The sequence below is a fragment of the Rhipicephalus sanguineus genome, chromosome 1 (assembly GCF_013339695.2).
Source record: "Rhipicephalus sanguineus isolate Rsan-2018 chromosome 1, BIME_Rsan_1.4, whole genome shotgun sequence".
Lineage (NCBI taxonomy): Eukaryota > Metazoa > Arthropoda > Arachnida > Ixodida > Ixodidae > Rhipicephalus > Rhipicephalus sanguineus.
In genome coordinates this window covers 170,124,649-170,137,853 of record NC_051176.1, presented here as the reverse complement: position 1 = coordinate 170,137,853, position 13,205 = coordinate 170,124,649, and the positions used below count along the sequence as shown (strand labels likewise).

The 13,205-nt window shown below is 43.9% G+C and overlaps 1 protein-coding gene across 1 annotated transcript in view; it reads right to left on the bottom strand.

Moving 5' to 3' along the window:
• The window catches only part of LOC119402150 (fatty acid CoA ligase Acsl3), a 60,074-nt gene that overhangs the window by 31,422 nt on the left and 15,447 nt on the right, over positions 1–13,205 (bottom strand). Inside the window, exons 5-9 of the mRNA XM_037669275.2 lie at positions 11,168–11,245; positions 7,044–7,113; positions 6,899–6,957; positions 6,174–6,238; positions 5,964–6,035 (exon numbers count right to left, since the gene is read on the bottom strand). Coding sequence (XP_037525203.1) covers positions 5,964–6,035; positions 6,174–6,238; positions 6,899–6,957; positions 7,044–7,113; positions 11,168–11,245 — 344 coding nt within the window. The remainder of the gene's footprint in view (positions 1–5,963; positions 6,036–6,173; positions 6,239–6,898; positions 6,958–7,043; positions 7,114–11,167; positions 11,246–13,205) is intronic.

Sequence of the window (13,205 nt, the reverse complement as noted above, 5' to 3'; positions counted from 1 at the left end):
CGTCCTCGTTCGCGCTATCGGTTACGCCGCCGACGCCAACGGCGATGCCGCTCAAAGCAGGAACCGACGCCTAAGAGCTGCGCTCTAATTGTCTTGAACCCCGTAGTGAATGGTTTTGAGAACACAAAAATGATACTGAGAATACAAAGCAATCCCGACACAGTCAGTCAGTGAACGCTTTCGCACAAACTTACTCGCCAATAAAAAAATGGGTAATTTCCTGGTTGCCTACATACTGGTACCCTTTGACATGTCTGCATAAAAAAGTGCCGAGAAAAGATTGTACGCAGTTTTGATTTATCAGTAAATGGTTTTACTAAATGTTTGGCCACCAATAAGCAACTCCATTACTCGTCCAGATACATAACCGCAGCTTCGCACAAGGTGTAGCAAATGGTATTTGCTACCATCTCAGAATTACTTTCGGCCATCTTGAATTGAACTCACTGGCATATATAATTAAATCTTCCTGTGATAGCGTTAGCCTACTGTCTCCTGTGTGGCGCATGTTTTAACAAAGTAGAGCCTAATCCCACGCATTGCGTGAATCGATTTTACGCGATGCGGTCAACGAAAATTTCACTTCGAGCCAAGAGTTACGAGATGGATCGATGCCTTTGTGTAAACTGAAAAATAAATCCAGGGTCTTCCACTTACAGATCTTCATTATGATATCGCGGGCACCTAAGAGACTAAAGTTACATTAAATTCTTTAATTTGGAAGTTGGACTCCTCTCTCTCTCTCTCTCTCTCTCTCTCTCTCTCTCTCTCTATATATATATATATATATATATATATATATATATATATATATATATATATATATATATATATATATAGATAGATAGATAGATAGATAGATAGATAGATAGATAGATAGATAGATAGATAGATAGATAGATAGATAGATAGATAGATAGATAGATTGGAAGAGCAGGTCGGGCCCCCGGAGGGGGCGGCCGCCCCCTCCGGTAAAATGAAAACTCTCCGCCTATGGCACAAACAACCCCTCGGAGCGCCTCGTGTTGTCTAGCAACCGCTGATGCCACAGCTGCGCCGCACCTGCTCCGCGAGACTGGCACGCACTTTCTTCGTCCTCTTCTTCCTTGTCGTCGTCTTCACCTTCCTATTCGCTGTCAAAACAAGTGCGCCGATGGCTCCGGCGTGGTACGTAATAACTCTGATAGGTGAGACAGCGAGTACAGAGAGAAAAAGAAAGAGAGAAACAAAGATAAATATGGAGAAAGAGAGAAAGTGTAGGAGAAATAAAATCCTTCGCGAGGCGAGATTCGAACTCGCGTACCCGCAATCAGAAGGCGAGCGTCTTAACCATTCGGCTATCCAGGCACGCTAGCAGAGCATAGCATAGCCTTGTATAGTACAGCGAAGGGGTAGAAAATGGAAGTGAGGGTGAGGAGGAGGGGACAGAATGAAGCATAACATAGAAAGAAAGAGATAAACAGAGAGAACGAAAGACAGAAAAAACAAGATGGGTGGGCGGTAAGCAAGTGGTTCAACTTTGGCCGGGTGGCTGAATCGAGTGACGTGCCGACAAACCGAAAGACAGACAGACAGAAAGACAGACAGACCAAAATTTCTGCGTTTAAGTTCCCCAAGAAAGACTATCGTCTTTAAAAAACATATGGCAGCTCCACTACTGTGAAACCTGAGGAAGTGCGTCGCACGGGCCCCACCCAGCGATTCCCGTTCGTAGAGTTCCCACTGTTCCGTTTACCGAAGCGTCAATGACGCCAATGCTTGAGGTAAGCATGTAGGGTTTTCCCGGCACGAGTACAAACTTGTTAGGCAGATTCGCAAACTCGGTGTGCGACGCTTTATCGACTTCCTGCTTGTTACGGCAGTTGAGATACGCGTCGTCTGCAGCGAGTTCCGTCAGATTGTTTCCCCCATCAGATGTCGTCACGTAGCGACGCAGCGACGCGCCGGTGCAGCACCGACACAGAGGCGGCGCAGGGGGAGGGGCATTCGCTCGCTCGACGAGGCGGTGGCGCCCTCTCTTGCGCTCCGCCGGAGTCAGCCCCATGTTTCCGAAACGTTTTGGCGATTTTAAGTTAATTAATGCGATTACTTCGATTTGAGCATTGTTAGCCTTGTTATGACCTGTATTGAGCGCTTTACTGTTGGAGTGATCGCGCCACACAAGCCGGCCCCCTAATGTGCTCCGCAAATAAAAGAAGGAGAGAAAGAGAGAGAATCAAAGAAAGAGACAGAGAGCCATAGAAAGATACAGAAAGAAAGAGAACCGAAAAATACAGAGAGAAAAAGAAACGAAAGATAGACAAAGATAGAAAGACCGAGAAAGAGATAGAAAAAGAAATAGAAATAAACAGAGGCAAAAAAGACATACACAAAAAACAGAGAGAAGAGAGAAATAGAAAGATATAGAGGAAGAAAGAAAGAGAAAATTTGCAAAACTTAGCAACTAACCCCCAGTGCGAGCTGCGCTACTTTTTTTTTTGGTCCAAGTTCAACAGCCATGCCCCTTCAGAGCTCTGAAAAGCTTTCGGGCAGTCGTTTCATCCAGAGTCGCCTCATCAATGTGGCATACAGCATGGGTATCACGAGAGTCATAGGTTTCAACAGCAGTGGCGGCCGCGATTGTCAAGAAGTACACATTACTTGGGCAATTTCAACGATTTTTTAATCAATGAGGCAAGAGACCTAGCGCTGGCATAGGTGGTAAAACGTGTAATCACAATCCTAAGTTTCTCATGTTCCATCTCGCATAAATCCTCGCGCTTATTTATAAGAAGCCAATAGATAAAGACGAGAAAAACATGGGGGAAGCTATTTGTAGTTATGAGATCAACGTACGAATTACAAGATAAAAGGAAATGGAAATTGGACATAATAAAAGCTTGCCGCCGGTGAGAGCTGAGCCCGAAAAACGGAAATTACACGCGGGTTAGCCTATCAGTTGTGCTACATTAGCGGCTGTTCCGCGTCTATATTGTTCGGTATTGCTTCATGTGTTCGAATAGCTTTCCGTTGCTTTTGTTGGATTCACGTTTAGAAGTTTTCAACCAGTCTTTTAGAAGCGCATATCCTTTTCACAACACACACACACATTATATATATATATATATATATATATATATATATATATATATATATATATATACAGGGTGTTTCAGCTAAGAAGCACCAAGTATTAAAAAATTAGGCATGGGCGCTACGCGTCCCCAATAATCGTAGTATTGTTCTGAGCCATATAGAGAACGTCAGATTATTTTTTCCAATCCACTAAGCTCAGAAATTAACAAAGATTGCTTAATGAACTTTTTAAATATTGACTCTAGAGAAAAATCTTCAATGCAAAAGTTGTAGCACTTGTTCTCAAACGTCAGAATATTTTATCCATGCTAGTATAACTGTCAATGCGATAAGCTGGGTAATTAACGAAGACTGCTTAACTAACCTTTAAAACAGTAACTATAACGAAAAATATTAACTAGGAAAGTTGTAACGTTTGTTAGGCGACTTTGAATTGCTTCATATATGCTAGGAAAACTTCCTTGCTAAATTTCTTTCCAGCTTTTTTCTGCACTGCGCGAAATTAAAAAGTATACTTGGCGCAAGTTACCTGAAACACCCTGTATATATAAATATATATATATTATATATATACATATATATATATATATGTATATATATATATATATATATATATATATATATATATATATATATATATATATATATATATATATATATATATATATATATATATATATATATATATATATATATATATATATATATATATATATATATCCTTGGCGTTATTGTCTGTTAGTTCTCATTAATATTGTGTCTAACAAAGATAAACGAGCCCTTGAAAAATCATAGCTTTCCTTCATATATATATATATATATATATATATATATATATATATATATATATATATATTAGTAAACGAGATGGGCTACCAAGGGGTGGCCCACAAGTTGCCTCTGATAGAGTGCGAACGCACATCTTCGAATCTTACCTTTGAGCTGCCATGACACCTTTGTTCTGTACAATTTCTTGAATATATTTATGTGTGCTACAAGTAACCCTTGAAGTGATAGCTAGCGTCACCATTCACGGCCATGGCGGTGAATATGGAATATCCCGTGTACCGCAATTGTCACGTAGTACGTGAAGTTTTTGGCTGAAGACGACACATCAATAAACCCTCGCATGCTACATGGCGGCGTCGAAGGTGTCGGAGTCGAAACATTCGCTACGTAATGAACGAGAGGATAGGGCATCAAGGGGCTCGATTTCTTCATTTTGTCTGTGATTAACGAAGAGATACCGTTCGCGGTTTCACAAAATTTAAGGTAAGTACATGTTCAGTGCCATCCCTATAAGCAATGATCTTATCATTAGCGCCAAAACCTCATGACACTTACTAGGTTTTTGTCGGTTCGTTTAATTAGAACACACACACATACACACACACGCACGCACACACGCACACACATACGCACACACATACGCACACACACACGCAAAAATACATACATGTGCCTATAATTCGGAACGCCGGAGCGGTGGCCGCTCGTCGGCGGAGCGCACCGGTGAAAAAGTAGTGCCAGGGCCTGCGCATGAGCGATATCCCTAGTAAACTCGCCGCGCTCCCCAGTGCATCCAGACAGGTGTTGCCTTGCTCCAAAAGATTAGAGTTGGGTGCGTTTTAGCGTTTCACAAGAGGGCTGTGCGGATGCGGTCTCGGTAAAACGCTCTGTGCGCGCGTGTGCACGCGGTGGAGCATACGCACGCGTGCACGCGCGTTAATCGGCATCGGCGTCTTTTAAAGCAAAATGATTAACCGGTTCATTAGTCGCGGAATGTAGCCGTCCGTTCGCCTGTCGCCGATAACACTTGCAGCAGCAAAAATCAGTAAGCGGCATACTACACCTCTACAGTTCAATAAAGCAAGTAAAAGGTAATTAAGCGCCAAGTAACTAAGAGTAATGCCAGAGTCCCGAGACTACTTTGGTGAAATGAGCAATAAATAGGCAATAAAGCACAATGTTTAGTTTGCGCTAACAAGTGAAAGCGGGCTTCTCCTTTGTATGACTGATACTGCGGCAAAACGAGCTTCGATGGAAACATTTCATCAAGCTACGCGAGTGCGCATGTAAGTACGCTGCCAACGCCACGATTAATCGTAAATTACACATAGAGCATGTCTCCAATAACATAAAATGTTTGACAAAAGCTTTTAATTTTTTATGCAGACAGATACTTAGTTAAGGCAAACACTGCTACTGCTTATTAGAAACCTGCCGCTCGCACGAGTTTGTTCCTCGCAGTGAGGGAGAAGAATAAGGGGGACTCCGGGTGCTTGATTTGTTGTACTTGAAAACCACACGAAGAAAGACAATGTAGCTAAGGAAAAGACAGTGCATGCACACGCGTACACACGTGGAACGTTGACACGTGTGTGCAGATTTAGGATGCTAACGACTTCCGTCACATCCGAAGGCGACAACTGATTATAAATGTATGAATTCGGAATTGGAAAAAAAATTAGCAGGTACTGGCACATTTTGGGGCTCTCAAACACTGCGCAGTTGAGTTATTCAATAAATGATCAAATGAACTCGAGTGTATTAAATGACGGGCACGATGTGATATTTTTTTTTCTAACAATCACTAGCGTTGACGCCGCCGACGTGGAACGCCGACGCGGGACGCCGGACAATTTTTGCGTTTTGCAGTCGGTATGTCCACCGTGTCGACTGTCACGTTTTAATTGACGAATACTGTACAGGTGCTGAATCAATGGAAATTCAGTTAAATGAGCTAAGTACCAGAGGAAAGCATAAGCGGCATGTAACAAAGCATCGTGAGTATATTGTCGAAAAAATTAAAATTGGTGAACAAATGCTTGTAATTACGAACTTCGCGCTTTTCTGCCTGTGGAAGGAACAAGGAGCAGCTTACTCACCGGAACAGCAATCATACAGGTTGGCTTCAGCAAAGGAGCGTCTCCAATGACCCCAGGCATTAACGCGGTGCCCTAGGCAGTACAACGAAAAAAAAAATGTATCTACCGAAACGAAGCACGAAGAAGCGACTGATATCAAGTGTACGATCACGTTAATTGTTGCGCCAACCTACTCTCTCTATCAATAAAGCACCAAGACGAATTCAATACCTGATTAGTGAGCGTGAAGGGGCTTGAGTAACCGATCTTCATACCCAGCGACATGAACGCAATCTCTGGAAAGGCGAAAATTCACGTTGAAAGTTTTCTGTTCGGAGATTCGCTAAAGTAACTTACATATATTAAGGTACGTGCATATGACGTTAAGTTGTTTTTTTATGTAGTTATTGTAACTGGTGCGTTACCATCTGTCACTTCATTGCAAGCGATGTCAACCTGTACGGGTATCTCATCATCAGTGGTCTAGGGTCTGCAGGCATTTTATACACGTACAGGCGAGAACTATCAAAGAAGTTTGTAGTATACCACAGGCACGCCTGCACGCACGTTCTTCTTGAGTGGATACATCGATGCTCAAATGAAGTGGTGCTAGTTCACTAATGACCACAATGGCAAAAAAAAAAAACAAATACTGTAGCACTGTGCCAAAACTAATTTATACGCCTAAGCAAATGTAATGGCAGCGAGTATTAATGAGAACTAACAGACAATAATGCCAAGGAAAGTATAGGGGATGTTTTTTTAGTAATAAATGTAAGGTAATTGTGAAGAAAGAAAAGTGGACGAAAAGATAGCTTGCCGCGGGCAGGGACCGAACCTGCGACCTTCGAATGGCAGCGAGTTATCTTTATCCTCAAATGCTCTTGAGTAGGCATCTCAGCTATTTGAAATACAATCGATTCGAGCTTATTTTCGAAACCACACAGTGGACATACCGACTGCAATTTCCATGACGTGAGCAAGAGGAAGAAATCCAATGAAGGTGTCCCCACACCTGGAAGGGAAAGCGACAGCAAAGCAAAGAGCAATGAGCACTGGTGTGCGAGAAAACACCAGATGTTGGAAACGCGTTGCTCTTACGTGAACTCTCGTAATACGCTGGCTATTCCCAGGATGAAGGCGATCACGTTGCCGTTTGTCAGTACCACGCCTACACGAATAAATAAATAAATAAATAAATAAATAAATAAATAAATAAATAAATAAATAAATAAATAAACGTTTCCTGAGCAACACCTGAAGAACATTAGCCTGCGAGGCGCAGAACTGACCATCAGGTGGCGGGAATTGAGTATACTACTTAGAATAAAGATACTTTTCTTCTAGTAGGACCAACTTCGGGAGCCTTATCGTTCAAAATTATGATGTTGCGAACGTGTACACGAAGCTGTTGGCACGCTAGAGACGTTCGTGAGAAGATGCGCCGAGGTTAGTTGAAACACTGAAGTTACTCGTAGGCAGAAAGCAACAAAGAAGCCGCTCACGTGCTTGGTGTCATGACGTCGCGCTTCAGACATCCGATTCGATCAAAGACAGTTAGCAATGTCATCATGTTCACTCTTATTAGAGCGCGGTTTTCAGCGAGAAACGTCGTCCTACGTAGTTGTTCTCATGGTTACAGCGCAGGAGATTCTTACAGAGGCGTGACGAAGCCATTTGGAGCAGCCGTCGACAGGAAGATGGTTTGCGGCATTTTTAGCGCAGGAACATTAGTAAAAAAAATATTGCACGGTGCAGGGCAATTGCGATGTTTTCGTGAAGGCGGAGACTCGAATAACAAAAACGGCGGTGTGGGCGAGTTGGTTTACGTACATTTTACAGAACCTGCAGCGCAAGCACGTAAGTGCTGAAAGGAAGGTAACGCAGTGAAGGAAGGGAGGTAACGCAGTGAAGGAAGGGAGGTACAGAGAGAAGCGCTGTGCAAAGTGGATTCATTGGTCACGACACGCATTTACACAGTCACGGCACGCAGGTGAAAAAGTTATCGGGTGCAGCGTCAGTAACGTGTCACATATCGGTGGTTTAGGAGAACTTGCGTTTGGCCTAGTTGGTGCTTACTGTTTGACATTTTGACCGCACAAAAAAGACGAGGACAGAGGGAGGTACGACGACACGGGCGGTAAACTTTCAACTCATTTTATTCAGTGAAAGACGTAGCAATATATAGCGAGTTTTGACATGCGCAGACACAGTTACGTCCGCTCATCAGGTCTGTCCTCGTCTTTTTTGTGCGGTCAAAATGCCAAACATATCGGTGGGTCAACAGATAAAAACCAAATGAACAATGACAACGACTAAAAGATTAGGACACATCCAAGAGCGTGAATTCCTTTTCATGCAAGGCAACTGAAGGCTGGCTAACGCAACTGTCACCACGTTGCCTAATATGCCTCTGCAATTTCCCGCGTTGCTCTGTCTTGATGGCGGTCTAACACACACCCAGGTTGAAACTGAGGTTGGCGGCCGAAACTTTTACAGTGCATAACTAAGTTGGAAATTCTTCCATTTGTTAAGTTGTTACTGTGCACCCTTAACGTCTCATAACGGCCCGTTTGACCTACGAAACTGCGCCCGCACGTTAACGGTAGTCTCTTGCGCGTCCCTCTTTGCCTCCCTTCCTTCACTGCGTTACCTTTCTTTCAGAACTTAGATGTTCGCGCTGCAGATTCTGTAAAACGCGGATAAGCACTCATATGAGCTCATGCCAACTACCTACCACAAAAATGAAGAACAGGACATGTACTGGGAGTCATCTCAGACGTTAGTTAAGTGAGACCAAAGCATAAGTACGAAAAAAAAAAAAAACATGAAAAGTAGCAGTAGACTCGTGTGGGTGTCGCATGTAATGGAGACTGCGCGTATCTGCTGTTTTATGCGATCGACGCTACTCGCCTTATCGCTTTCACTTAATTTGGTATTTCGCGAAAATAAATTCACAAATTCTCCGTTTTTAATAAAGTATACCCGTTGCCGTCAAAAAAAATGGTATTGCTGGTGCTACTAGCGATATCATGTAGGCACTAGTACAAAAAACATCGAGTCGAAAGCCGTGCAACTTTTCGTTCGATCCCACCATGGCAAATCACGTCTGCGAACGTCATATTAAGAAAGGCGTCCAGGCAATGGCAAGTTGTTTTTCTTTTCTTTTTTTTCATAAGAGAAGTGCCCCGGTGAATTCTTCTCCAGAAGTCCCGTGGTTATGTTTGGTCGGGAAGCTAATAAACGAAGAGGCGCTCTGCCGATACTGCATTCGCGCAAAGGGTAATTAGAATCACTGAATTTGGTGACTGAAATGTCCAATGTTCTTTCGGGAGGAAAAAATTCACTCGGAAGAAAACTACTCGACTGTGAACGCGAACTTTGCCGCGCTTTGCTGCACTGACAGTAGCCGACCTGGCACATTTAGTCTCCCATATCCAAGTGAAATGTGCACCATCTTGCTACACGTTTCACATTTGTGAAAAAGCAGCTTTGTTTAACCATTTCCATTCAAAATAGTGTGCGTGTAATTCTCGCCTTCACCGTGTGAGCGCATGCCGTTGACATCTGCGAGAAGCTCATTCGTGTATTTTTTTAAAGGCGAAAGCCTTAAAAAAGACGCCGCACCAAACACGCAAAGTGACCGTCGGCGGCGTCCCGCGGCGTCGGCGTCAACACGAGTGACACAAAATATCATCATCACGTGATGACGCCACTATATGATGTCTTCGTGACGTCACATACCGTGACGTCACATGATGACGTAATATCATGACACCATCGCTTGGTAAAAAGTAGGCCGATCACGGAGGCAGTGCAAAGCCAGGTAAGGTGCAGAAAGCTTGTAATGCCTCCGATCCTGGAGGCAGTGAAGAACCACGTTAAAAGCAGAAAGCTTGACCAATACATCGAATGAGAAGAAAAGGAAGATGGATTTCGCCTTCGAGTCATCTTAGGCGAATGCATAAGGGATGCTGTGATGTTTTTGCTTTTTGTTTTTTCTCGTTGTTGCTGCTTTTTTTTGTCCTTAATACATGTTCGAAGATAGTATACCTACTCGACGAGGCATGGCGTGTCCGTTCTTTTCACGGCGGCTCAAGCGTGCGGCTGAGAATAGTGGAATTCAAACCACCGAAGAAGAAAGGAAAATTGCTTGCTCATGGCAATGGAGAGCTTCGAAATTTTGTGATAATGGCCAACGACATTATTCATCGACTGATTAATGAATATTATTGCGTTAATGGGAGTCAATGCATTAGGATATGAACTGAGCGAGTTCGAAGGCATTCATCTTTGATTGTGGGTAGCTCTTCACGAAAAACGTAAGATGGCAATGAACGGCACAGGACACGTGCTTGACGCTTAGTGGCATACGTGTGCAGATATTTGGAATGCAAAGTTGGCATCGTTTATCGAATCTCCCTTTGATGCGGCAGCACCGACATAGGTCAGAGTGGAAGGTGTCTAAACGTCCGACCCAGAGAGCATCATCAGCGTTCACTTTCCCAGGCAAAACCGCGTTCCCTCGGGGTCATCCTTTAGATACACGATAGCGGCTTTCGCGCCACCGGCAGCCGCTTGTATGCGAACTAGCTTAGCCATTCCCCATAAGAAGGATAGGAGAATAGTGCGTCAGCCGAACATTTTTAGGGAAAATATGAACCACAGTTATACCTTGCAGCAAGGGCAATAGGTAAATGGGGGTTACGCATGTCCCGCCATTACCTTTTCTTTAGCCGCACCGCGTACATTTTTTAATGATAACCTTTTGTCACGTCTCTTTTACTTCTCCATGAAAGCGTTTCCCAATAAACCGTACAAGTTGCGAGTTCAGCGCGTGTCTTGTGCCCCTATTTACCTCCTCTCGTTTTTCTTGCAGGGCTGCGCATAAATACAGACGAATCATTTAATTCTTAGTGACACAAAGGCACAGTTTCACATTTCCATCGAGAAAAGTTAGAATACGCATTTCGTTGTATTAGGGCTGTATAAATAATTGAACGTCCGTTTGCTGGAACAATCTGTCGTATATTCGGAAAAGTTATCAACGCGCAATATTATCACGCCCTCGAGGTACGCACAGCTACCACGATTTACGCTGAAGTTGACACATTGTATGGTCCCAATAATACGCCGCCCTGAAGCTTATTTTTTACTTTTCACTACATTTCCAAAGGAGCTTGGAGAAAATTTGAGAAAGTGAAGCAAAGTAGAGGGGGGCTAACCTTTAGGCTGCCCGGTCGAACCGCTGGTGTACATAATAATAACAGTGTCTTGGGCCTTTGGAGTAACGGGTGGCATCTCTGAAAAAGTTGGACAAGAAAGATTTACACTCCTCAATATCAGAAGCGAAAATTCTGCTTCAATAGCACAATTACAGTAGAACAGAAAACGCAGTGTTCTTAGAGAATTTATTGTACGATAAGCCCTACGTGTCGTCACTGTTAATGTTTATGTAACCTAGCAGACAGAAACAGCTGCTACACCGTTTCACGACGCGATTCGCGAAACAATCTTCCACACATAATAAAGGTTAGCTTAACTCGGCTGTACCTCAGTCTCATGCAAGAAGACCTTTAAAAGTATAAAAAAAGTAAAGGATGATACGTATAGTCACCCTTGTGTTTCTTCACTGCTTCCATAAAATGTCACACTTTTCAAAATGTTTAATAACGTTGTAGCGGGAAGATGTTAGACATCAGCGCTCAACAGTGACTAGCGCTAGCCTCTGCAAGCACGAGCGCAAGCGAAGAGCCCTGTTATCAGAGGACTGCATATGGCCAGCGTTGCTGGGATTATGGTGAAATAAGTACTGCTTTGTATTTAGTTGTGTTTTTTTACAGTGCACAGCTGTTAAGCTTGGCGTTGCACCGTTAACAGTAGCACCAAAACTATCATCATGATGGACCGGCACGCGCTCTCTTCGTCCTCTTTGCCTTCTTCAACTTTTGCTTCGCTCCCAGAACACGCTGCGCCGATTTGTCCGGCGTGGGATGCGATAACTCTGACGGGCAAGAGAACGAGTACAGGGAGAAAGAAAGAGAGAAATAGAAAAAAAAAGCTAGAGAAATTCTTGGCGAAAAAAATTTCTTGATGAGGCGGGATTGGAACCAGCGTTCCCGGCAATTGAAGGCAAGCGTCCTAACCACTCGGCTATCCAGGCACGCTAGCAGAGTACAGCATAGCCTTGTATAGCATAGTACAACAAGGGAGCGGGAAAAGGAAGTGAGTATGAGGAGAGATGTGAGAGTGATTAGTAGGGAAAGGAGGAAGGGGAGAGAGTAAAGCATAGCATAGAAAGAAAGAAAGAAAGAGAGAGAGAGAGAGAGAGAGAGAGAGAAAGAAAGAAAGAAAGAAAGAAAGAAAGAAAGAAAGAAAGAAAGAAAGAAAGAAAGAAAGAAAGAAAGAAAGACAGAAAGAAGAAAGACAGAAAGAGAGGTAACCAAAGAAAGATGGAGAGAGAGGCAAGAAAGAGAACGAAAGATAGAAAGAGCAAGAAACAGAACGAAATACATGAAGAGAGAAAGAAAGAAATAGAAATAAATAGAGACAAAACACGTAGAAAAAAGAGAGAGAGATGAGAGAAAAAAAATTACACATCATCTCCCCCTACGGGAAACCACGGTGGGATGCGAAAGCATCGCGGGGGGTGCGCATCGAGTTTCCGTTTCTCTTATGTGACATGAGACGGTGGTTGTCGAGGCGTTTGAATTACCGCTTGCCGACGCTGACGTTTACGTTCGGCTTCCCGAGCCCTCCTCTGCTCCGCGACGGTGGCGCTGCCGCTACGACTAGCGCCGACGTTGACGCTGTCCATGGCGTTTCGCACACCGTTGCACAGGGAGAGAATGACGGAAGCACAGCGAACGCGCGCTTTCGCAGCTTCGAGATTCGCTTGTCCGGCGTTGCCGTTTACGTTCAGCTTCGCGATCGTCCATAGCGCCGTTGCGAAGGAGAGTGCAACGGGAGCGAGCGCGCGCCGCATTATATACGAGCGCACAGCTGTGACGGAGAGAGAGAAACGGGGGAGGAGAAACGAAGCGGAGGCAGCGCTCACGCCACCACCTCGCGCTCACGCGAAGAGAGGGGGGAGTAGTTGGCGCATGCGCAGTATGGGCGCGGACACCGCAGAACGGACACTGCCCCGAGCATAAGATGATTTCGCATCTAAAAGAAACGAGAGAGAGAGAGAGGGGAAGAAAGAAAGAGAAAAATAAATAGAAATATAAGAGAAATAAAGAAGCCCGCCAAGCTCCGCATTTC